The 23,436-nt window shown below is 31.9% G+C and overlaps 3 protein-coding genes across 3 annotated transcripts in view; 1 reads left to right on the forward strand and 2 right to left on the reverse strand.

Annotated features, from left to right (window-relative positions):
* Positions 1–23,436, forward strand: part of LOC135803359 (potassium channel subfamily K member 18) — an 84,075-nt gene that overhangs the window by 52,668 nt on the left and 7,971 nt on the right. The window contains 2 exon segments of the mRNA XM_065316952.1: positions 2,995–3,060; positions 19,291–20,038. Coding sequence (XP_065173024.1) covers positions 19,432–20,038 — 607 coding nt within the window. The 5' untranslated portion in view covers positions 2,995–3,060; positions 19,291–19,431.
* LOC135802364 (probable cation-transporting ATPase 13A4) lies at positions 7,222–9,806 on the reverse strand. Its single transcript, XM_065315946.1, has 3 exons — positions 8,554–9,806; positions 8,192–8,494; positions 7,222–8,132 (listed from the first exon to the last, which is right to left on the reverse strand). The coding sequence occupies exons 1-3, from the start codon at positions 9,668–9,670 to the stop codon at positions 7,258–7,260; spliced, it is 2,295 nt and encodes a 764-aa protein (XP_065172018.1). The 5' UTR covers positions 9,671–9,806; the 3' UTR covers positions 7,222–7,257.
* On the reverse strand, positions 10,333–11,419 carry LOC135802371 (uncharacterized). Its single transcript, XM_065315956.1, has 3 exons — positions 11,027–11,419; positions 10,542–10,709; positions 10,333–10,473 (listed from the first exon to the last, which is right to left on the reverse strand). Exons 1-3 carry the CDS (start codon positions 11,171–11,173, stop codon positions 10,348–10,350), a joined length of 441 nt encoding a protein of 146 aa, XP_065172028.1. The 5' UTR covers positions 11,174–11,419; the 3' UTR covers positions 10,333–10,347.

Raw genomic sequence — 23,436 nt, forward strand, 5'->3', positions numbered from 1 at the left:
GCAAATATGCAATATAAAAATTGTGATTGTGAAGGCGCCGGGAATAATATGCTAGCAATATATGCAGGACTTGTCGATGTGTAAAAATTGCCTAACCGTAATGTGCGGTACCATCCCTACACTTCAATAATCCTTCGAGATCCGCCAAACAAACCGATTCAACTCCTTATATAAGAAAAAAAAACCTCGCAAGTCTTCAGTTTGTATCTTTTCTTTTTTCGCTTTCCAAACGCATCCTTCCGGTTATCCCTGAATGGCCTCTTCATAAAAACATACAACGTGTCCCTCCTGACCAGCGCCTAACTCAACCCTCCTAATTCCACCTTTATCAGCAGAAACAGACTGTAGGTAATATAATGAAACACCATGAAAACAAGATGGCTTCTTGAAGGTCCTGGAAAATAGAAAAAATAAGCAGCAACGAGGAGGAATACGAAAAAATAGCTAAATAAAAAGACCGACCTGGAACATGAGCAAAGCCGGCGCCGATAAATAATTCACGAGGTGTTTTCCACGCCCGCGCGCGTTGAGGTCCTAAAGGTCCTTGCGTCCTGCGGATCCAGCGCGGACTGGTTTACGAATGCGGCGCACGTTATCGCCTAAGCGAGGACTAAGAAAAGATAGGATAGGAAAAAATCTAAATGCGCGTTTGCCTTTCATGAAAATGAAGATTTTTACCTGTGGCGCAAGGATAACGCTGCAAAACAACTTGGTGGTTGAGTGAGGACAAAAAATCCATTGAAAACCACACAAACAAATTTCTATTAAAACCAACTAGGCAGATTTTATCAGCTGGATATTTTTTAAACAAGGATAATACTTGATTATCCTTAAATAAAAACTCAGGATAATTATTTTAAATTTTTCCTTAGGTTGACAGTGAAAGCTCTAAAAAGTCTCTAGTAGTATTCAGTTATCCAGGTAGGAGGAAAACCCCAGAAGCTTAATGGAAAACTAAACTGTGAGAAATTGTTGGAGAGCTTGCAGGACTAACCAGCAAGGAGTAAAAGTAGAACCAGCAAGAGCAATAAAGTAAAACAGGAATAAAGGGGCGCACGTAGAAGGGCGAGCAAAGTTAATGAAAGCCCAACCGTTCAAAGTTAAGCCAAGCCGAACGTAAGCTAAGAAACTAGCAACAGGACGAAAAGGACCCAAATTGCAGGAAATGGCTGAATTTACCAAAGACAAGAAAATTGAAATTAATGTGTTGCGGAAACAAATAATTAAACATGTTTTATTTCATTCTAAAACAAAACAATTTTATTATCCTTCCGGTAAAGATAATAACAAACCCAAATATAAATATTTTTAAATATAATGTGTATCCAGACGTCTGGTTGGTATCCATGCATATCAGAATATCCACAGGATACAAGGATGTCTGCCTCAGTAAATTTTGTCCTTTGAAGGTCCTTTGTCTTTGTCTTTGATTAATATTCGTCTGTCTGAATTGACTAAATCATTATTTGCTTATTAGGATGTCTGGATGTGTGATTGACTAAATAAAGTAAAAACAGGACACAAAAAATATTAATTAACAATTAATTATCCTTAATTTTTTTTTGTGTTGATTTTAAAGAGAATTCCGAAATTGATCCTGGCTGCGAGTCAGACACAAAGACTGAGTGGTTTGTCTAGCAATACAAGCAAGGACTCACAGGACGAGTGGGCAGAGCTAACAGGACTAATTGGTTGACGCGAACGGCTCGACGTGGCTCGCTTCGCAATTATCCTGTCCGGCCATCGATTGTTTGATCATTTCAGCTTGAGCATTACATCTGCAAATAGAAGTTATTTTAAGGACTAAAAGGAATAAAATAATAAATATTTTCTTATTATTTCAAAAAATATTTTAGGTTAATAGAAAGAAAAATTTGTTAAATTTTAAAATTTTTGTGTTTTTTAAAGGATAATAAAATATTTTTTGATTTTTAAGGATAAAAAATTATTTTTCTTAATTTTTAGATGTTTAAGAAGATATTTAATAATATATTTTGATTTTTATCCTTGTAATTTGTTGATTATTGTCCTTCTTGTCCAGTTAATTGGCGTGAGAATATACAAGGATAATTCTCTCCAACCGAAAATGGCTTCCAAATTAGCCATCACTCTGTTTCCATTACTCAAGATTACCTAATACTACAACCACCACTGCGTCGTCAATTATCCTTGCTTGTAAGGATACGGATTGCAATAAGGATTACATCTGTGAATGTGAATGCGCGCACGTAACAAAACAATGATGGCCACTCTCCGACCATGGGGCAATCGGGCAATCGGGTAACTATCCTGATCCGGCACTGCCCGTTCGTCCTTATTAATTATTAACCACTGACTGCCCGTCTGGAATTGCATCCTCGGCGCTTGGATTTCTCCGAAACGAACGGAACTAATTTCGACAATTTCTTTCTTCGTGCGGAATTCTACTGGTGTTGGTTATGGCGTTGCAGGAAGCCATTTTGTATTCCGCTCGGCGGCCAAAGCGTCCATTTAGCCTGCTGAATGTTTTACGCTTAATGTTCTTAATGCTGTTTGGGATTTGTGGCAGACATGTTTTCGTCCTTATTGCCGTGATTCACATACACTACACATGCTGTAATAACAATTACTATGAATAAACATGTTTCCGCCGAAAACCGGAAAACCGGAAGTAGTGGTAAAAATGTTTATTTTTAGTATATATGAAGTTTAATTAAAACTTCCGGTTTAATTTTCCGGTTTTCCGTCTTTGAGGCGATCATAAAATTAATGAAAATGCGTCAGAGGCAAATTAAATTAACGATCGCTAAACACAACCTCGAAATTTCTTCTCGACAATTTCCTCTTCGAAAGCGCCACATTCCTTTCAGCATGCTTGGATCCTTACGTCCTTAACGTATTTACTGTTTACATCCGGTGAGGGTAAATATGCGGAAGTAAACAAATATAAACCAAGTGAAATTAAACGCAAGCAATAAAAATATACTCATAAGATTTCTTTTTCTTTAATTTCAGGACCAATTACAGCAAACCGGAAATCACATCACAAACCGGAAATAAATAAAAGAATTTTATTAAATGGTGAGTATATTTTCAAACATTAATATTATCGCGTGCTAAACTAAAACCGGAAAACCGGAAAAGTAGGAAATTTCTCGCCCGCAAAGAAATGGTTCATTAAACAAACTTAATCGCAAGTTAAAATGCAACTCTTGCATTCGTCCCTTCCGGTATGGCAACGGATTCGCCACGTTCACATCCTATGTTTGGTCTTTTAAGCATTTTTTTTCATTTTAACTCTGTTGAATCAAGTCGAAAGTATAGCATTTGGATACTCTTTGCTTCCGCAAGTTCAGCTTGTGTTCGTGTGGTCGTCGGGTTTTTAAAGGACGAGACTTAGGGATGAAGCAAAGAATGAAATCAAGGAGTAAGCGTGGCACGGCCCCGGAGCGCCATAAACGGCGAAATCATCGCCGAAATAAAAGGAGAGTTTAATGAAAATTCCCCTCGCAGGAGTAGCACAACGTCAGCAGGAAATAAAAAAATCTCTAAAGCGAGTTAAACGTACTGAATCTCAAAAAATATTTTAAGGATTATCTTTTGAGAAATTTAAATATATTTTAAGAATATTTTAAGCCAAACAAAATATTTTTATTAATTATTTTTCAGATTTTATAGAAAAATTTATGAAAATCTAAAAATCTAAAAATATTTCATGAAATTTCAAACGTTGCTAATGTTGCTAATGTTCCTTATGTTTCTTATGTTACGACAATGACTTCCCGCAGGACGAACTAGAACTAAAGAAGCAATGAAGAGAGTTGGATGGAAGGAATCTAAACGATCCTTGATCAAATGACAGAAACTAGAAACTAGACATTAGAAATAAAACTCAAAGGAGCTTTTCAGAGCTTTTGTGCACTTTGTAGTCGGTCGTAAAATGAAAACATGTGGTAAGATGTAAGAACATTCTACTAATGGCAAAATCACCGTAATTAAAACTCTATATGCCTTGTATACCCGGCTCCTCCACACTATCTTTCCGTATACTAAAAGTAACTAAAAATTTATTTTCAATTTAAAAGCAGAAAAAATTAACATTTGAGATATTTTTTTAACTGCAGTATAATTTTAGTTGCTTGTTTTGGTTTTCTGTCGGTTTCTTGGAAATACAACGTTTCAGTATTGTTTGGTTAAGCGTCGACAGTTATTGCGCTGCGCAGCAACATTTATTACACAAAATGACCGCAGATCGTTGCTGAAATGTACGAAAATGTTCGAAAAGCTTCTGGAATTGTCTTGTCGAAATGTTGTTTCTACCAACTAGAAACTTACATCTTAAATAAACAACAAAAACCTTCAAAAACCTCAAAAAACTCAAAAAACTTAAAATTATTATTTTTATTGCAAAATATATTTTAAATTATATTTTATTAATTTAATACGTATTGTATCATGATATTAGAAAAGCAATTAGTGAGCATTTTGTTGCTTGTTGCCCGGCGCCTCCACTAGCACCCAAGCAAGCAAAACCTATTCTCTCCGCCTGTGCTCCAGGTTGCCGCTAATGAAATTATCTTCCTCGAGTAGTGTGTCGCCGGCATTTTCCGACACACTCCCGCCGCGTTACCTATTTGTATCTATTTGTTTACAAAACACAAAACACAAATGAATTTTCCACACACACGACACACAAACACAGACAAAATATTCGGATGTAGATGTAATCATGGCATGGCAAACTATTCTAAAGTATTTCTAATTCAACGCGGTTCTAAATTCAACCACACACATACACACATATTGGGAGTATGTATGGGTGAAGAGGGTAGTGGTAGAAGTAAGGGTGAGACTAGACAACTTTAATTCTGGTTGGATTCGTTGGCATCGCAGTTTGAGTTGGAATTGGTGTTGGAGTGCGTTGTTGTCGAGCAAATGGGAGGTTGGACGACAAATGGATATTTGCGGTGAAATTAGTGAATAGATTACGATCGAATTTTACATGCAAATTGCACAAAGTAGGAAAATACGGAATTAATTAAATGTATATTAATCAAAACACTAAAACATACTTAAACTTATTATTAAATTTATTTAAAAACAAAATTTTTAAATTTAAATTTTTTAAGTTAAGAAATATTTAATGACTAAATTTATACTATCCACATGGTATAATTTATATATGTGGGTAAATAAATTAGTATGAGCTTTCGGTTCCGGCTGGTTTGCCACGTCACGAAGTGAGTAAACCGTGAGTGAATTCAAATGACTAAATGCCGCAGCCGAAAGCTCTCAAAACTACTCCGACAGCTATAACTACTCGTCTGAACCGAAACTAGTCGCAGAGTTTAAACCAGAAAACTAAAACACTAATTTCGACATATTCACATACGTGTGGATTGAATTAATTAATTACAGAATGCACAAACAAACATTAAAAATTATCTGCATAGGCTTATATTGTGTGGAGGCGCCGGGATTTATATTTTTATTTTATTTTTTGCTTACAAAGAAAAGAAGAAAACCTAAATCTAAATCTGAATCAGGGACAGCAAGAACGGATAATCCTGAAATCCTATTCTTCATCTCAGCGAAAGCTTTAAATCAAGCGAAAGCTGCTTCAATCTTGCAATACAGAATACACTTCGTCACAAATCTAGCAATTACTAGTTATAATCCATTATTTAAAGTTGTACTATTTCAAGTTTTCAAAAAAGCTCAAAAGCTCAAAAGCTCACTTTTTAAATAAATTTTTAAAGAAAATAAATTTACTAATACTAAAAATTTTACGTTTGATGTTTTAAAAGCTCGAGCTTTCAAGGACGATTCTTCGAAAAGCTTTTTTCAGTGAGTGTTAAGAAACGTAGTATTTCCCCTCTTGATGGAAGCAGAGATTAATCTATTTTCGATCCTTTTGAACGCGCCGCACGATACCAGACGACAGGACAAAGCAGCAGGACTAAGATTCTAAAAGCTCGAGACAAAAGTGCCGAACATTTACACACACACACACTCATACATGATTAAAGTCCTGATTGAAATCCTAAGCTGGCAGTGAGTAGCATCCAAATCCTTAAAATGGGTTCGTAACACAAAAATAATTGCGAGGATAATGCAAGTTATAACATCGCGCAATAAAACCAATAAAGCTCAGGCAACAAGACATTATGTTATTTGGTTTCACGAGTTAGGTTATGATGCCTATTATGTGTTATCCGTCGTAAAACACCACCATCGCCAAGCTTTTGTCCTTAAAACTCATTAAACTTATTATTAAGGATATTAAACACGTAAAACGCGTTATACGCATTAAGGACGTTAAATGTTTTAAAGGCGACATGTGTGTCGCGACAAATGAGTCCTTAGAAGACGTAAAATATTTTTTTAAGGATAATAAACAATATGATACAATAAAATGTTTATTTCTTAAGTGGAATTGCAAAAATTTTTTTATTTTTATATTTGAAGAAAAAATATTATATTTAATTGTCCTTGATCCTTAAATGTGACACATTTCAATATTAAGCCTTTAAAACGTCGAAAATTGGAAAACTAGAGTCAGAAAAGTGGTAAACATTGAAAGCGGCTGAAACTAGTCCACTGAACGCAAGGATAACGCTCGAATCGGGCGGAAAACCTGGAAAACTTTATAATTAAGTCGCCGCGATAAGTTTTCTTATATAATGCGCTTCCACCATCTTTGAGCTTCCGTACTCTTTGGATTTAATTTCTCAGACTCCTTAAAGCTCTAAAAAGTTCTAAGGACACTCGCGCAAAGAAAAACACAACTCGCGAATATTTTCAACTTTTGTCCATCTTATACGACTACTCACATATTGAAATAACCCACCGGGAGGACTTTCAGGATAATTAAATTCTGCATATTTACTTGGAGTGTAATATTTATGCAGGATATTACTACGAGAGAGTAATTGATTGATTTTCAAGCTTTTGCTCGTTTGATGTACCTTTTGGCTTTGATAGGAAGCCGCGCAATGCAAAAACCACCCCTTTGGCAAACGCCGCCATGTGCATCCTTGTTTCGTCCTGCGGCGCTTTACATCACATCAGTGCATATCGGCGCTGCAGGTTGGCAAGGTGCAATTTACCGAGGCAATCCGTTGCAATTAAGCTTCGATGGAAGCGTTTTCCATTAACAGGACCTCGATAAGGATAAACAAGGACGAGCATCATGATGAACATTGATGATTAATGATTGATGATACTTTCCGGAAGCGGAAATTACCAAAATAATATTTATTTTTAAATATACAGGGTTTATGCTTCAGTTATTTGTTTTACGTTTTGACATGTTTGACCTCTGTCAAGGATAAACCTTGATATGAGTCCTTCTATGAATACTTCTTCTATAATCAAAGAGGTGATAAAGTGAGCTGTTGCTATGCCTATTATCATCCATCTGAATTCTGTATCCAAGGGTACCATTAATTCGAAAAGACCATTTAACCATTGGATATCTCCCAGAGTTATGATTAAATCAATACAGAGGTAGATTACTATACAGGTCATCAAGGTCACGTTGGTCCACATGGGTTTCCGGTATGGTTTACCTCTTGAGTAGATTACTGCCATGGATGTGTATTGGAATAAACCCAAAGTGAAAACCACGTAATTTTCATAGGACATGAAGTCATTGCCCACTTCTGTGTCATGCTGGTAGGGTTTAAACCAATTCTGGGACCTTAACATCCATAAAATCAGAAATTGGAAGGAAAGAGTTGGGATGAGTTGACCTATTATGGATAAATTAGGTTTTAGGGAGACTAAGGACTTGGTAGGTGCTTTGGGACTTAGTGGTCCTGAGTAGGCATCTACATAACCAATAAAGAACCCATAGATCAACATATGCAGGTCAAGATAAAGGAATTGTAGATCTGCAAAACTAGCATCCAATTCATAAAGGAGTAGTAATCCAATGTATTGGACTATATTGGTTGTGAGGATAATCTTGACCATGGTTATGGTTGTCACCAAAGCAGAACGACCTTCCCTGACTATATCCAACACAGCTGAGATGTTCTGGACTCTGGAGGTCAAGTGGGCAGCCATTGAAGATTCACTTTCTGTTAGGGATATGCCCACATTTGCTGTTTTCAGGGCACTGCAGTCATTTGCACCATCCCCACACATACCTAAAAACAAGATACCATCAAATAAGTTCCCAAATTAGTTAAAAATAGGTTATACTTACAGACATTCATCCCAAGTCCCTGAAACTGCTCTACAACCTGTTGTTTCTGATTGGAAGCCATCCTAGCAAAAACCTGTATCTTTGGAAGGGTGCTCTTCAACAACCCTTCATCCTTGGCCATAATGGTCATCAACTGGGACCATACTGTGCCTGTCACAGCAAGATGATCCACACTCTTCAACATGGTCTTCAAACTTTCTGAAGATGCTGTGCTGGGTAAACTGGTCAAAACCTTAACACTTTCATGTTCAGGTATGATACCACATTCCTTAGCTACAGATATAGCTGTTTCTATATTATCACCTGCAAAGCACCTAATCATGAAATGCCAAACAAAATTAACCTGTTAAAAGTGGTCATACCTGTAATCATCTTGATAGCTAGGTTACCATGTTTCAATTCCTGGATGATATTTTTACTACCAGGTTTCAGTTTGTTTTCAAACACCAAGTAACCTAAATATTCAAGGTCTGTTTCTATTTCTTCTCTGGTAAGTGTCTCCAGGTGGGATTGAGGTATCCCTGAGAATTTCCTAGTTGCCAATGATATTACCCTATAACCCTGTTTGGTTAAACTCTGAAGATCTTCATCGGATATCTCCGAGGAGTTTTTACAAAGTGGTTTTATGATTTCAGGTGACCCTTTACAGAATATCTCATAGTCTGGTGATGACCCATTTTGTACAATTACACTCATTCTTCTAAGGTTACTAGAGAACTGGTATCTTTCTAGGAGTTTTAGAATATGACCATTTTTCAGGGATACCTGTTGATCACCTTCTAAGATTTTTCCTCCAGCTGCTTTGAACATTTGAACTTCAAGATGGTCACCTTGAAGGGTACCCTCATAGGTTGCTAGGTTATGACAGACTGCCATACCACGTTCAACCACCTCTTCAAAATCTTGTCCCTGAATAGTTTTCTGACCTTTAGGGACAACTCCAATAAAATCTAGGTTATCCTCTGTAATGGTTCCAGTTTTATCCAGACATACCACGTCTATGGACCCACAACATGTCAGAACCTTAGAATTTGTACAGAATATATCCTTCTTTTTTAAGTTCTTCAAAGCGTAGAGTTTTCCAATGGTCAAAGTGGCTGGTAAAGCAGCTGGTAGTAAAATAGTGATGGAATCCAAGGTTTTGATCACTAAATCTCCTAAGGGTATACCACGTTCTGATTTTTTGATTGCAATATGTATAGCACATCCCACTCCGATCAAAAACATCAAAACACAGAATTTGGTACAGTCCCTGTCAAAAGCATAGTCCATAGGAGGTGGATACATGATGGATCTGATCAAGGAACCTTTAGAGGTGAGGAAACCTGTGTTGGTTACTAAGGCTTTGAGGTCTGAGTTGACTTGGACTATGCGGGTACCAGCAAAGAGGATATGTGGGGCTGAGTCTTCCAGGTTATAGAGATTGCTATTATTAGGAATAGGAGTTTTAAGGACTTGAATGGATTCACCAGTGAGCATTGATTCATCAACCAGACAAGTCCCTGATAACAAAATGGCATCACAGTAAACATATCCTTCTTTGAGTTGGACCAAATCTCCTGGGACCAATTCTGTTGAACATGATTCTACTAAAATATCTTGGTATCCTGAGGAGGTAACTTTTTATCTTGGGATAGTCTTTTGTAGACTTTTACGGTGTCCTTGGCTTTGACCCTTCTTCTCAGGTTACTTTCATTCTAAAAATTAACATGACTTAAGTTAAGTAGGTTTAAGATAAGTAATGAAATAGTTACTTTTCGTGTTTGGTAAACATGTCCACCAACTCCAAGGATTGTAAGGATAATTATCACAATTACAAAATAAATATATCCTTCGATAATCCATAGGGTCAAGCTACTAAGTTGGAAGATGTAGAAAGGAGTTAGAATTTCTAAGAGTACCAGTTGTAGAATTGGTGTCATTGGTACTTTGATCTCGTTTGGTCCGTAGACATTCAATCTGGAACTACGTTCGGAATCTGAGAGTCCTGGGAAAGTATGCAGGACATTGTTGGGTAAACCATCGCTAAACCCACAAAGTGGTTCAAATTTATCGTCTTCTAGTACAAATCGTATTGATTTGTAAGTAAAAGTTGTCACGTTATCATTTTCTACAAAAATATTTAAAATATGATAATAAAAATATTTTAAGGATAATTAATATATTTTAGTACCTTTAAGGATGTTGTCCTTGAGGTAATATACTTGTTTTCCATAATTTGGTAGGGTTAATATTTTTATTGGGGCAGTTGCATACGTTTTCCATTTTCCTCTGTAATTATCCTTAGGAATAATGTAGGTTAAGTTAGGTTAAGTTAGGTTAAGTTGAATATTGTATTTTATTCACTTACTTCAATTAATAACCGGGAACATGTTTTGAGATAATCTCTATCGTGAGTGCAGAGAATCCAAAATTTTGGGAACCAGTGGAATATTAGGCGTAATATACCGAGTGTTAAGACAATTCCAAGATAACTAATGATTGTTTTGAGGAAATTCGGTCTGTATCCAAAAACTGTCTGACAAACAAAAATTGGTTAATAGGAGAAATTAAAAAATAAATTTTAGTTAATTAATGACAAAAGTTTTTATTTTTAATTTTTTTTGGCATTTTTTAAATTTTTGAAAATTTTTGGAAAAATTTTTTTTTTTTGATTTTTTAACAAAATTTAAACCCATAATGTACTTTTAAGGCAAAACTGAATAATTTCTATTTAATTTTTGAACAAATTTTCCTTGTTTTGCTCATTATTAACAAATTATTAACAAATTTTGAAAAAAAATTTAAAAAATTTCAGTTTCTTTAAATATTTAAAATTATTCCTTGGTGACTTACAATAGTTTGTCCCTTCTCATACTCGAGCACCTGATGACATAGATAATCCTTATCCTTGAGTCCATTATCACCCTGAATCTGCGATTGTTTATTGCAGCTGTACTTGTCACCGCCGCGCAGCATCCGAATCAACTGCTTACGCACCATCGCGAGACGCCAAATTCAAAACACTCTCAAATTAACACATCCTAACTCACTCACGTTTAAAGGGCACACAATAAAAATAACACACGCGTGACACTTCTACTTTCATTCCCGTTCACATCCAATAAATTCAACAATTTAAACAATTTCAACTATTTTTTTAATTATTTCATTTTCAGTTTGTAAGACAGTTAGACAGGTGTATCGCGCGGTATCGGTGCGCACATAATGAGCAATAACGACCGACGAACCTGGCATATAACGTGCGCTGGTTTGACGTGCGGAGACCTGCTCGAAACATTCGCCACAAATTACAAATCACCAGCAAGCAACGTGTGTGCCGACAGCCGACGACCGCCAACACGTCCAAACGCTCACTTTAATTATTCACACATATTTATTTCATTATAATATTATACACTTACATAAATTACGATTTAAGCAACTACCAAGAAGAAGAAAAAGAAAAAAGCCGAGTTCCGTGTTCATTATTTTTCATTTTTATTGTTTGTGCGATTATTTTTGTTTAAACAATAAAACGACGTTGATTATGTTTTATTATATATTATTAAAGTCATCAACGACGATAAAAAATAAAAATATTTATTTTAAAACGCTTAAAAATGCAGTAATTGCAAAAATATGTACATTTTGCTCCGCCTACAGTGACTTATGCGTTAAGTCACTTGCGCATGCGCATTAAAAATATATTTTTTAATATTTATTTTAAAAAGCTTAAAAAATACAAGAAATTCGTTCATTTTGCTTCATTAATTTTGACTTACGCGTTAAGTCACTTGCGCATGCGCAATAAAAATATTTTATAAATGTTTATTTAAAAACGTTTAAAAATACATAAATATGTCCAATTTACTCTGCTTATTTTGACTCACACGATAAGTCACTCGCGCATGCGCAGTAAAAAATGTATACTTTATAAACAAACAGTTAAAAATACAATAATAACAAAATATTTCCAATTTGCTCCGCCTACTTTGATTTACGCGTTAAGTCACTCGCGCATGCGCAAAAATGTCCTTTTATATTTGGTGGTTTTACGTTTAAGGTGATGATGTAGACGTTAGAAATTAGCATTAAGACTCAAATTAAACAAAGTCAAGTTCACCGCTCGTGTTTGTTTTGCTGTGCGTTGTCGCAGATAAATGATGCGGGATTGCGACAGCGACATAAACCTAGTTTATTTTTTGCAAAGTTCAATGCTAAACAAAACTGCTAACCAAATTTAAGCCCGGTGTGAGTATTCAAATTTATTCATTTACTAAACAAGAACATTTCAATGTCAAATATTATTTAAACATTCTATTCCGAATCAGATAATTATTTTAATTAAGAGTTATTTTGAATTATTATTGAGGAAGTTAATTTATGAATTATTTAGTTTTCATTTGGGGAAGTTTGAAATTTTTTGATTTTAAATGTGTTTTTGTTAATAATTAAGTAAATATAGCATAAAATTTGTTTATATTTTGCTTAAGAATTAATAATTAAATTATGTTTATGTGTGCAAAATATTAAAGCAATTTGTTTATTAATTCAAGAGTTACCGGGTGTTAAAATTGAAATTGTTTTCAAGAAAATTTTAATACTTGATTTAAGTTTTGTCGATACATTTTTATTCATAAGTTACAAAGTAATTATAGTATGATGATGAAATTTAATACAATTATTACTAGGTATATTATGTAAACATTGGCATAAAATCAAATAAATATCTTAGTTAACAAAATAGTTACAAGTTGTTTAAATTGATGTAGATTGATGAAAATAATTAATGTTTAAATGATCATTTTTTGTTTATAAGTTATTAACTAATTGACTTACAATAATTTAATTTGGCACAAACAATAATTAATTAATTTTAAAATAAATTTTATAAATAATTAACTAATACACAAATAATTACAAAAGTTACAAGGAATTTAATTTGAAAAACGTCTTAAAAATATGAATTTACATTAATACAACATTCTTTTGTTTTGTTAACTACTCATAAACTAATTACTTTACAATAATCATATTTAGTATAAATGCTACTAGATAAAGTATCTACAAAATATCAAAAAATAATATAAATATATTAATAAACAAAATTGTTATAACAAATCTAAAACGCAATCAGTTTATGTTTACAATTTAATTACAGGATATGCACCAAATAAGCAATTATAATCCTATCTAAAAATACTTCCCTTTTTACAAGCGAGATAAGTAAGTTAGTCAGAATTGTTATTAATTAATTTGGAGTGTTTGGGAAATATCTGTGTTAAGTAGTGTTAATCTACGAGTGGATTTAGCGTATGCCAAAGGATACTTGACCTTGAATATTGTTAATGCAAATTAATTAACGCAATTCCAAGGATCATAAATCAAAATTTCGTGTTTCTCAGAAGCAAATTACTCACACAACAAAAACCCAAACTTAAAAATAAAATAAAATACAGGATTATATAAAATTAGAAGCAATAAAAATAATAAAAATAAAGTGTTACATAATTAAACATAAAAAAGAACTACATTACAATAATGGCATTAATATTATATTTTTATGTGTGTCATCTTGTTGAGTTATTATTACATAATTTTTATATAAAAAGAATTAGATTTATACTAGTATAATGCGGATTATGCGCATGTGACTTAACTTAAGTAACAGAAGAATTAGTTCTTGGAATAAGAGTATTATTGTCACGTTTTGTATTTGTTTGTAATAAATTAATATTACTGTTATTATTATTTTTTCACTGTTTGTTTAATAATTGTTTATCAAATGTTCTATCTATGTCCTATTTACGTGTAATCTGTGGCCTTCACAATGGCATGATAAAAATAAGTACATATTTTAAATGTTTCGCAATTACAACAAAGGCTTGGAAATTATTACGAAAATATATCAGTGCACATGTTCAATTATTTAAATTTTTTTTATCAAAAAATTTGACATTTTACATTTAATTTTGCAAAATTGTGAAAAATTTAGTAAAAAACAGAAAAATTAAGTTTTTGATTGTTTTAATAATGTGTCTTTGAAAGTATTGTCGTAATTAACTAACTGAACATATTACTAATTAATTTGGCGGTTTGAACCGGATGAGAAATTATTTCCGGTGGGTTTTTTGTTTGGTAAAACTTTCTAAAAACAAAATTTTATATAAAAAAATTTGAGATGCAAAAAATATTAATTAAATTGTAGGTATTCAAATTATTTTTAAAAACAATTTTGTTTACGATGTTTATTTTGTCTGGAAATACCGTTATTTGAACGGTAATAAAAAACTAGACTATTGCAAAATGTTGAACATGAAAATATTTAGAAACATAAAACTCTAAAAGTGAATGTGTTAATTTTTTACTGATTACGGCTATACTAATTAAGATATTCCTTTGAAAACTTACAATATTATTCTTTAATATATTCCTCATCAATTGCACGGAACAAAATTTGTGTATCTTTAATATTTTTTATTTTATTCGGATCTAAACAATTCAATTTTTATGTTTTCAATGCAGAAAAATCTAGTTTTTGACCATTTTAAAACTTAAATAACAACGAAACAATTCCACATAAACAAATTTTGTTTTTACCAAACTAATAACCAATTATTTAAATTTTCTTTCCAACTACACCTATAAATTCAAAAATTAAAAAGTTCAACACTCCAGGATCTGAAATTCTTAGGAATTGAGATCAAATGTCAATCAATCAGTAGTTTTTTTGTGCTCGCTGTTATGTTGTTATGAGTGTACTAATCTTATTCAACGCTATGATAAAATCGATAAAATTGCGTTGCCACAGCGCAGATTCGTACACACGCACTTTGGAGTCGAGGCAATGAAAACTGGTTATTACTCCTTTTTCGAGGTGCATTCTCGTTCAAACTCACACACATTTACACACATACCAACATCGACTGAAAACTAATTAAGCGCCTTGACTGAGTGCCGCTGTGTCTCGAGCGATAATAATTAATGTCAATAAATAATCAAATCCCAAACACCTTACGACGTTAAATATGCATATTAAATCTTATTTCTACAATGTTGTACGTGAAATATAAGATTACAGTGTCAAAAGTAATTAGTTTACAAACTAGTGTTAAAAACAGCAGTTTTAAAGTTAAAATTAATTTATATTAATTATGATTATATAAAAATTGAAGGTATTTGGCTAATTATTAATTAATTAAGTGAAAAATTGATAGTTTTGCGCACTAGTGCATAAAATAATTCATATTTTGTTATAAATGTACAAAAAATTACTTTTAGGGAAAGTAGTAGTTAAATTGGATTTGTGGATTATAAAATATGTGTGTCAATGACACAAGAATCATAATTACTTTTTACATTAGTGTCTAAAAGTGACATTTTTCGCATTACACGAAGTTTCAAATGACATATTTGTCTCAGTATGTAGTTTTTATATACTCATAAATTTTATTACTTGTTTATGACTCACAGTTAATTACTTAAATTTCAAATTGTGGTAAAAATGCAACTTTTTGCCATTTTGAGCAAAACAAACGTTAATTTTTGATAAAAACATAAAAATTTCAAAAATACTATAAAAATTTTACGAAAAAGTGAAAAAATGCAATTTTTATGACCGTTGCTAATACTAACTATTTTTAACTCAAACCTAACCTAACTTTTGCTCTACTTTTACCTAAAACACACTTTTACACACTTTAACTTCAATATACCATCATCAACTATGTCAAAATTTGTTAATTAATTAATTACATAACTTTAAATTAATATTACCAATGAAAATCTTTGTTTCTTAGAAAAACGTTCCACATCGCGATTGAGCGCGATGAAATTGCTTAATGTGATTAAGTGTCGGCGCTGATAGCGCGATCAAAAGTGTTACAATGCTGTTGGTTTTGTGCGTCGTGTGCGTGTGCGTTACGTCCGAGCAGTGATTATAACATAATCACGCTGCCGGCCGCCGCACGATGACGAAAATATGTGTTTATTCTAATTGCAACGCGCCGGACTTTTGTAATCGCTCGGACGGACAAATCAGGTTAAATCAGGTGGATCGGCGTGATGAAACCAAGATCGTTGAATTATTGTACGAGTACTGACATTAAATATAATTTTAAGATTAATTTTCATTTTTGCTTCGTCACTTGCGAATTAGAAATCGGACATGCATGAAATTTACAGCACGAGTTAACAATTAAATGTTTTAGACGTGTGCAAAAAATTATGTTGTTAAGATTATCAGTTTAAAAGTTACAGGGTGTAAAAGTTAGAGTTAAAAAATGTATATGAAGAAATTATTTTTTAGTTTTTTGTTTATAACTTTTAAAATAATTGCTGTATTAGTTTAAAATTTAGGAATATGATAGATAAATGTATTAACTACATGCTGTAATTAATTTTGTTATAATTATTGTGTGCAATATAAAATAAATTGGGAAATTACTTACTATTGTTTTAATGAAAACCACTAATGACGTATTGTTAGTTTTTCCTATATAACTTCCGTATGAACATTTGTTGGCAATTCAAATTTTGCAGAAACACTAATAATTAAATTGTTTTTCAAATGCATGAAAACTTTTATATTTTATTATATATACAAAAAAGTTATGAATAATTAAAAATAAAGTTATTATTTATTAAATTTTTAAGTTTTATCTGCACGTTTTTGCCAATAATTATAAAACTATTTATTGCATTATATAAAAATTTTACATACGCGTAGTCAATTAAATTATTTATCTTTATACATTAAAAAATTTATGATTTTATGAATACAATCTAAAGTATAAACTCTTTTTATAAACTTTTATTTTTAATTGAAAATAGAAAAAATAAAAATTTATTTTTATTTATAACTTTTGAAATTAATATTGCAAATACGTGAAACTTATAAATTTGATAGATCTCTATATTATCTATAACTGGTATAAATTTTGATAAATTTTGTTATAAAATTATTAAGTTAATAGCAAAGTTATTTGCGTTTGCTTCCAAGAAATCACAAATTGCACATTGTTAGTTTTTCCTAAATAACTTCTAAACAATCATTTGTACGGAACATATTTTTTGCATGTAGATTAACACTTAAATTATTTATGCTATGTTTCAAAAATTTGTAAATTGTTTTATAAACAAAAAAGTTATCAATAATTAAAAATAAAGTTATTTCTTATTTAAATGTTTTGAAATTCTGAGTTTTATTTTTACATTTTTATCAATATTTTAAAAACTATTTATTGTACAGTCTGCAAATTTGGCATATCTATAGTTAATTAAATTATTTATCTTTTATTAACAAAATATAAAGAGTTTTTTATTAAAATTCAAAATTATGAGCAATTTATTGTAAAATATCATTTTAAATTTAAAAAATCAAAAACAAAAGCATAAAAACTGATTACATCATTAAATAAACTTTAATTTCTTTATAATATCGGTCTGCAACCATCAATTGTAAAAATAATAGTTTAATGACACAGTCACGTTGACAGTTAACATGATTATACCTCGATTTTCCTCACTACATCAAAGTTCGCATTGTTATAGTTGTAGATGAATCGACAGGTTTGTTTGCGTTGCTCATTCCACCTGAACGCGTTATCAAGCAGCGAACAATAATTATCATGACTGTGGAATTTAAACTGCTTTCAATTTTCCATGTTTTGTTTGCTTTTTTGCCGCACTCTTTCTTTTTTATTTCAATACTCGTTCGCGCTGTCGTTCCGCTCAATTTGACGCGACTCAAGGTTCTTGCAATCGCAATCACAATCACAATTTCATACGGAGGACGACACGACAAAAAATTTAAACACAATTGCAAATAAAAATGGAGATATAATTTAGTGTAACAACAGGAACAAGCAGACAGTAAAGATGATAAAAAATTTATGTAGGAGTTTGTCAATTGGTTAATGGCTAAAGGTGTGATTGTTTATTGGTTTGTTTATGTATTGAATATTATGTTGCAATATTTTTTAACATGTTTATTCATATATGTTAAATTCATATTTAGTTTAAAAGCAAGCAACAAATTTGAACGTTGAAAAATGTGAAAATTATCAAGTAAAAGTTAAAAATATTTTTAACTCCTTGTAACTTTTTTGTTTATTGGTAAAATAACTCAATTTTTGGTGTAGGCACGTATAATATTAATAGTTAAACGTGTCTTTAAAATAATTAAATTATAAACTATATTTTAATAGATATAAACAAAAAACTGCAAAAGTAATTTTTGCCATCATATTTACTTAAATTATAAATGGTTTTTAATTAATTATTTAAAAACTAATAACTTATCACTATTAATCTTTTGAATACAGGTAAACAATTAAATTTTACATTTAAATTTGGAAGATTTACATAATAATTATTATTAATTAAAAAGTTACAGGGAGTTGAAATTGATTTTCAATAAATTTGCAGTTTTACTATTTTAAGCTCCTCATTACCAAAATGACAAAGATATCAATCTGACAAATTCAAATGTGATGAATAAAATATTAATTCATAATCTCTGCAAGTTTGAACTAATTATCTCAAACGATACTCATGTTATCGTCAAATTTACAAAATATGGATATACGCAATGTTAGTAATACCTGTTAATTTACATTTTATTTAGTTTCGTCAAAACTAATCAAAGTCCAGTATTAATTTTTGGCATACTTATAAACAAATAAATATTACATTAAAATTTAAAACATTGATATCAAAATATTAATTAATTAATAAGTTACAGGATGTTAAAGTTGACATTCAATAAAATTTCTGTTTTTACTATTTTAAGCCCCCAATTACTAAAATAACGACGATATCAATATGACAGATTCGAATATGATGAATAATATAATAATTCATAATCCCTGAAAGTTTGAACCAATTATCCCAGCTGATCCCGAAATTATCGCCAAATAAACACACAGCGTCCAACCGCGCATTGAAAATCCTCGACTTTTCAAGCACATTTATTCCCAAATCAGCTCACATACTCAAACAACCCCACAACCAGCCGCTCTCCGCATGTGCAAACTCTTGGAAATGAAAAGCAATTATTGACATTACGCGACCCATCTACGCCCAAACTAATTAGCGCTCTTTTTCGTATGTTCCAGGTCACTCTCCACCGCGCGCCCAGCCGCCAGCGATTATTAATTATGCGCCTCGTCAACTCGCCCAGCGTCGCGTTAATTAACGCGCCATTTGTTTAGAGACACCTCCCCCGCACAACACACACCCCCACCCACGCACTCATCATGGAGAAGGAGGCGGGGCGCTACTGCTACGACCCCTATCCGTCAAACTCCAAAGCGTCGCCGGCGAGTAAAAAATCCACATGCTGCGGATGTTTCGGCAAAAAGTCACGCAACTTCTTCACGTGTCTCATCACCAACCTGGGAATATGCTTCTTGTTGTTCGGATACACCCTCATAGGTAGTTTTATATTTCTGGCGATAGAGGGCGGTGCTCCACAAGATAGTCAAATATTAGCGACGACTTCATTGGCGACGACGAATAAAAGAGCGTTGAATGTGACTGATTTAAAGACGAAGACAGATGCTGTCAGGGCGAAGACTGTGGAGAATATTTGGGATATTACGGTGAGCTTGAACATCCTGTATAGGGATAACTGGACGCGGCTGGCAGCGCAGGAGATCACTAGGTTTCAGGATGAAATCCTGAGGTCGATTACGGAGGAAGCTGGGAAGATTGACTTTGGAACGAGCACGGTTGCAGCTGCGGCTGCTGCAGCCGGTGGGGTGGAGGATGATCCTGCTAGGAAAGGGGTGGTTACTACGGAGAACTTTGAGTGGACGTTTGCCAAAAGCTTCTTGTATTCTTTGACTGTACTCACAACAATCGGTAAGTAAACTAGGACATAAAAGACATAATTTAGTTTTTTGTCAATTACTCCGGAACTAATAACGGTACAGAGCTTAAATTTATATTATACATAAATAATATTATTTTTTGTTACATTCTAAAATTTTGTTAAAATGAATTAAGAATTTTCAAAGATATCATGCAAGAAAGTTACAAATTAATTTTGAAATATTTTTTTCTAAAATTTGTTACATTTTTGTTTATAACTATAAAATTATAAACGGAAAATTAACAAAATTTAGTACGACTATAAACAATTTATCAATACGTTCTAATTATAATTTTCAGCAAAATCTTGTAATTAGTTTGTCTGATATTTTAATTTAAACTTGAATATTTGTTTCAATTAATGTATTACAAAATCGCATGACTGAACAGCCAATTAATTTTGTCATTTACTCGGAAACTAGTAAAAGAATTAGGTTTGAAATTTTAATATATAATTGATTATTAAATTTTACAAATAATATTAAATTTATAGCAAAATTGACAAAATAATAAGCGGGTTATTTGACCCTAAAAAGTGAACAAAGAAAAAGAAAATTTATTTTAAATTTTTCTGTTTTTGTTAATTTAATTGCTAATAACTCAATAGATATTAAAGTTATATTAACAATATCTTTAAAACATATTTACTAATTGTTATTTAATAGATTGTAAAAGTTTCAATTATCTACTTAAATTATTTACTGAGAAATTCAATAATAAGTAACTTTTATAATTTTTTGATTTTTTTTATAAATTAGTCAATAACTTTTTAATATATGTATGATCATTTTGTAATTTATAATATAGATAGATATGAAATTACTGCTCATGTGCTGAAATTTTGATCGAAATTAACCGATTAGTTTCGATGAAATTAAGCCCGAAAATTGAATGTTTGGTGATAATTACAAAAACAACGTGTTATTAATACGACCGCACACTGGAATCAGAACCAACACCCAGGCTAGCAGCTTATGCTTGCAACTACAATTAATAGCTCGTGTTTTTCGGTTTATCGTCGGCGCGGCGTGTTGCCGGCCAATAATTGGAATAATTCCAGCGCACTTTGTTTCGGCGTCGGTTTCAATTAGAACTTTTGGCGGCGGCGCGCGCGCCAAACGCCATCGCCATTGTCTATTGTGCGGCGAAATGGGCAAATAACAAATATCGTGTGTGTGCATCCCCGGCCCGCAAATGCAATCAAATTAGTTTGCTAATTAGGCGTTCGATTGACCCTTCCAGCGGCGCACGCGCACGCTCCACTTCAGTCGATTCGGGCTAATAATCGGCATCGGATGCATTCGCACGCAAATTCGATATGCATTGGAAATTCGCGTGTAAATTATAATATTAGATGCGGCGGATTATTTCGATAATTCTAGACGGCCGCATTGGATTGATGTTTGGTTAGGATTAGAGGTGGGTATGATCTGGCAGGTTGAATAATTGAATAATTGGATAATTCCATTATTCACCATCTGCATACCATGTGTGTAATGGGGATTTTGATAAATTGCTTATAAAATAATAAAGATACATAGCTCAAATTTTATATATATGTTAATAAATAAATGATACATAAACTGACTTAATTTGAATGAATTTTCATAATTAGTTAAAAAGTTATTAAAGTTGAAAAATTAAAAAGTAAATATTTTCTAAATTTTATTTATTTGTTTATAACTTTTTTAATTTTTATGTTATTAACATGAAATTAAAAACTTATATAAAATATTTATTTCTGCGTCTATAAGCTAAATTTCATTGAAGTACAGTAATTAGTTTTTAAAATATTCAAAATCAAACTCACTCTATTAAATTAAAGAACAGAAAAAGAGAAATGTAATATTTATTGCTGGATAATTAACAAAATAATACTGATACAATATTAATATTTGGAATATATTTAAATTAATGTATTACAAAATAAATAGTAAAATATTGTTTAGTTTACTTAATTATTTATTGATTTATTGAGCTTTTAAATTAACAATTTATTCTCAATACTTGAAACTGACATAATTTACTTTTTTGTTAATTATTCAAAAACTAATTATCAAAAAACATTTAAATTCAGTAAATAGGTAAAAATATAAATTATTTACAAATATAAATGAAATAGAACATAATATAGTAATTATTAATTATTTTATTGCATGTTAAAATTGATATTTGTTTAAATTTTTATAAATTTGACTTTACTTCAATTCTTGTTATTATATTTACTACATTTTGGGCAATATACAAGAAAAAATTAATACCACGTGAAAATTTATACTTTCCCTTAAAATTGCAATTTACACCCCTTGCATCACGTGATGCGTTGCAATTTCCATTCCAAATTCCTTTCATTTTGCGTTGATTTCATTTATTATTTACATTCCGTTTATTTCCATTATTTGCATTTTCCGAGTGTCCACGACTGCGACATAATGTTTCCCACCATTTTCCACCCCTATCCGCAACCGAATAGTTTTTGTATGTACTGCAACTGTAACCGGAGTCGATCTGCATAAATGCATTAACTTTATTAAAGTTTCACGCGTTATTTTATTCCACTTTTCAGTGCGCCGACTCGCAACGAAGGGCCAGAGAAATAGGGGTAGTTGCATTTTTGCCATGTCCTTTGCGTTTACAGTTCCACATTTTCCATTTCCTGTTTCGTCCGTTTAAATTTTTCACAGTTTTCGCGCTTTTATTTTCGGCGTCATGTTCCGCTCCAGTTTCAAGCTGAGTATTTGCATGTAAACTGTTTTTAAAAATTCAATAAATGTTTAGAGCGCGAAAGAGGATGAAGGGCTATTCGCACGTGCTGGGGGGTAGTTTTCGAAATGCACGCAATTAAAATGCAAGCTTTAATTTACATTGAAACTAAATTTTTTTAACTTTGAATTAATTCAAAGCTTTATTGAATTCTAAATATAAATAAACGTTTTTTATGTTGTTTTTGGTTCGGTAATTGTAACATCTGATGAAATTTACAAGTGTTAATTGGTTGTTTGTCAAAACAAAAAGGGATTATAATGAAGTAAACAAAAATTAATTCAATCTTCCACGCGAAAAAGCGGCAGTCAATGAAAAAATAATGAAAGCAACACGCAAAAAACGAAAGCAATCACCAAATTGAACACAGGTTTGGCAATAAATAATCGATGCGGAAAAAATTGCGGTTTGCTTTCAACCTTTCAGCCGCAAACATCAAACAACACGCAAAAAATACGAAAAGAACAAAAAGTATCAATCATTTTATTTTATTCAATCAAATAAAAGCATTTAACAATATAATACACAAATATTTCCAATGTTTTCCCGGCGCCTCCACTTAATACTCACAATATAAAGAATATATAATGATTTGTAATGGGGTATTAACCGTTTTTATGTTGATT

The sequence above is a fragment of the Atheta coriaria genome, unplaced genomic scaffold, assembly GCF_025399875.1.
Source record: "Atheta coriaria isolate IRGN ID8LTWV9N9 unplaced genomic scaffold, Caltech_Dcor_3.1 hic_scaffold_2_pilon, whole genome shotgun sequence".
Taxonomy (NCBI): domain Eukaryota; kingdom Metazoa; phylum Arthropoda; class Insecta; order Coleoptera; family Staphylinidae; genus Dalotia; species Dalotia coriaria.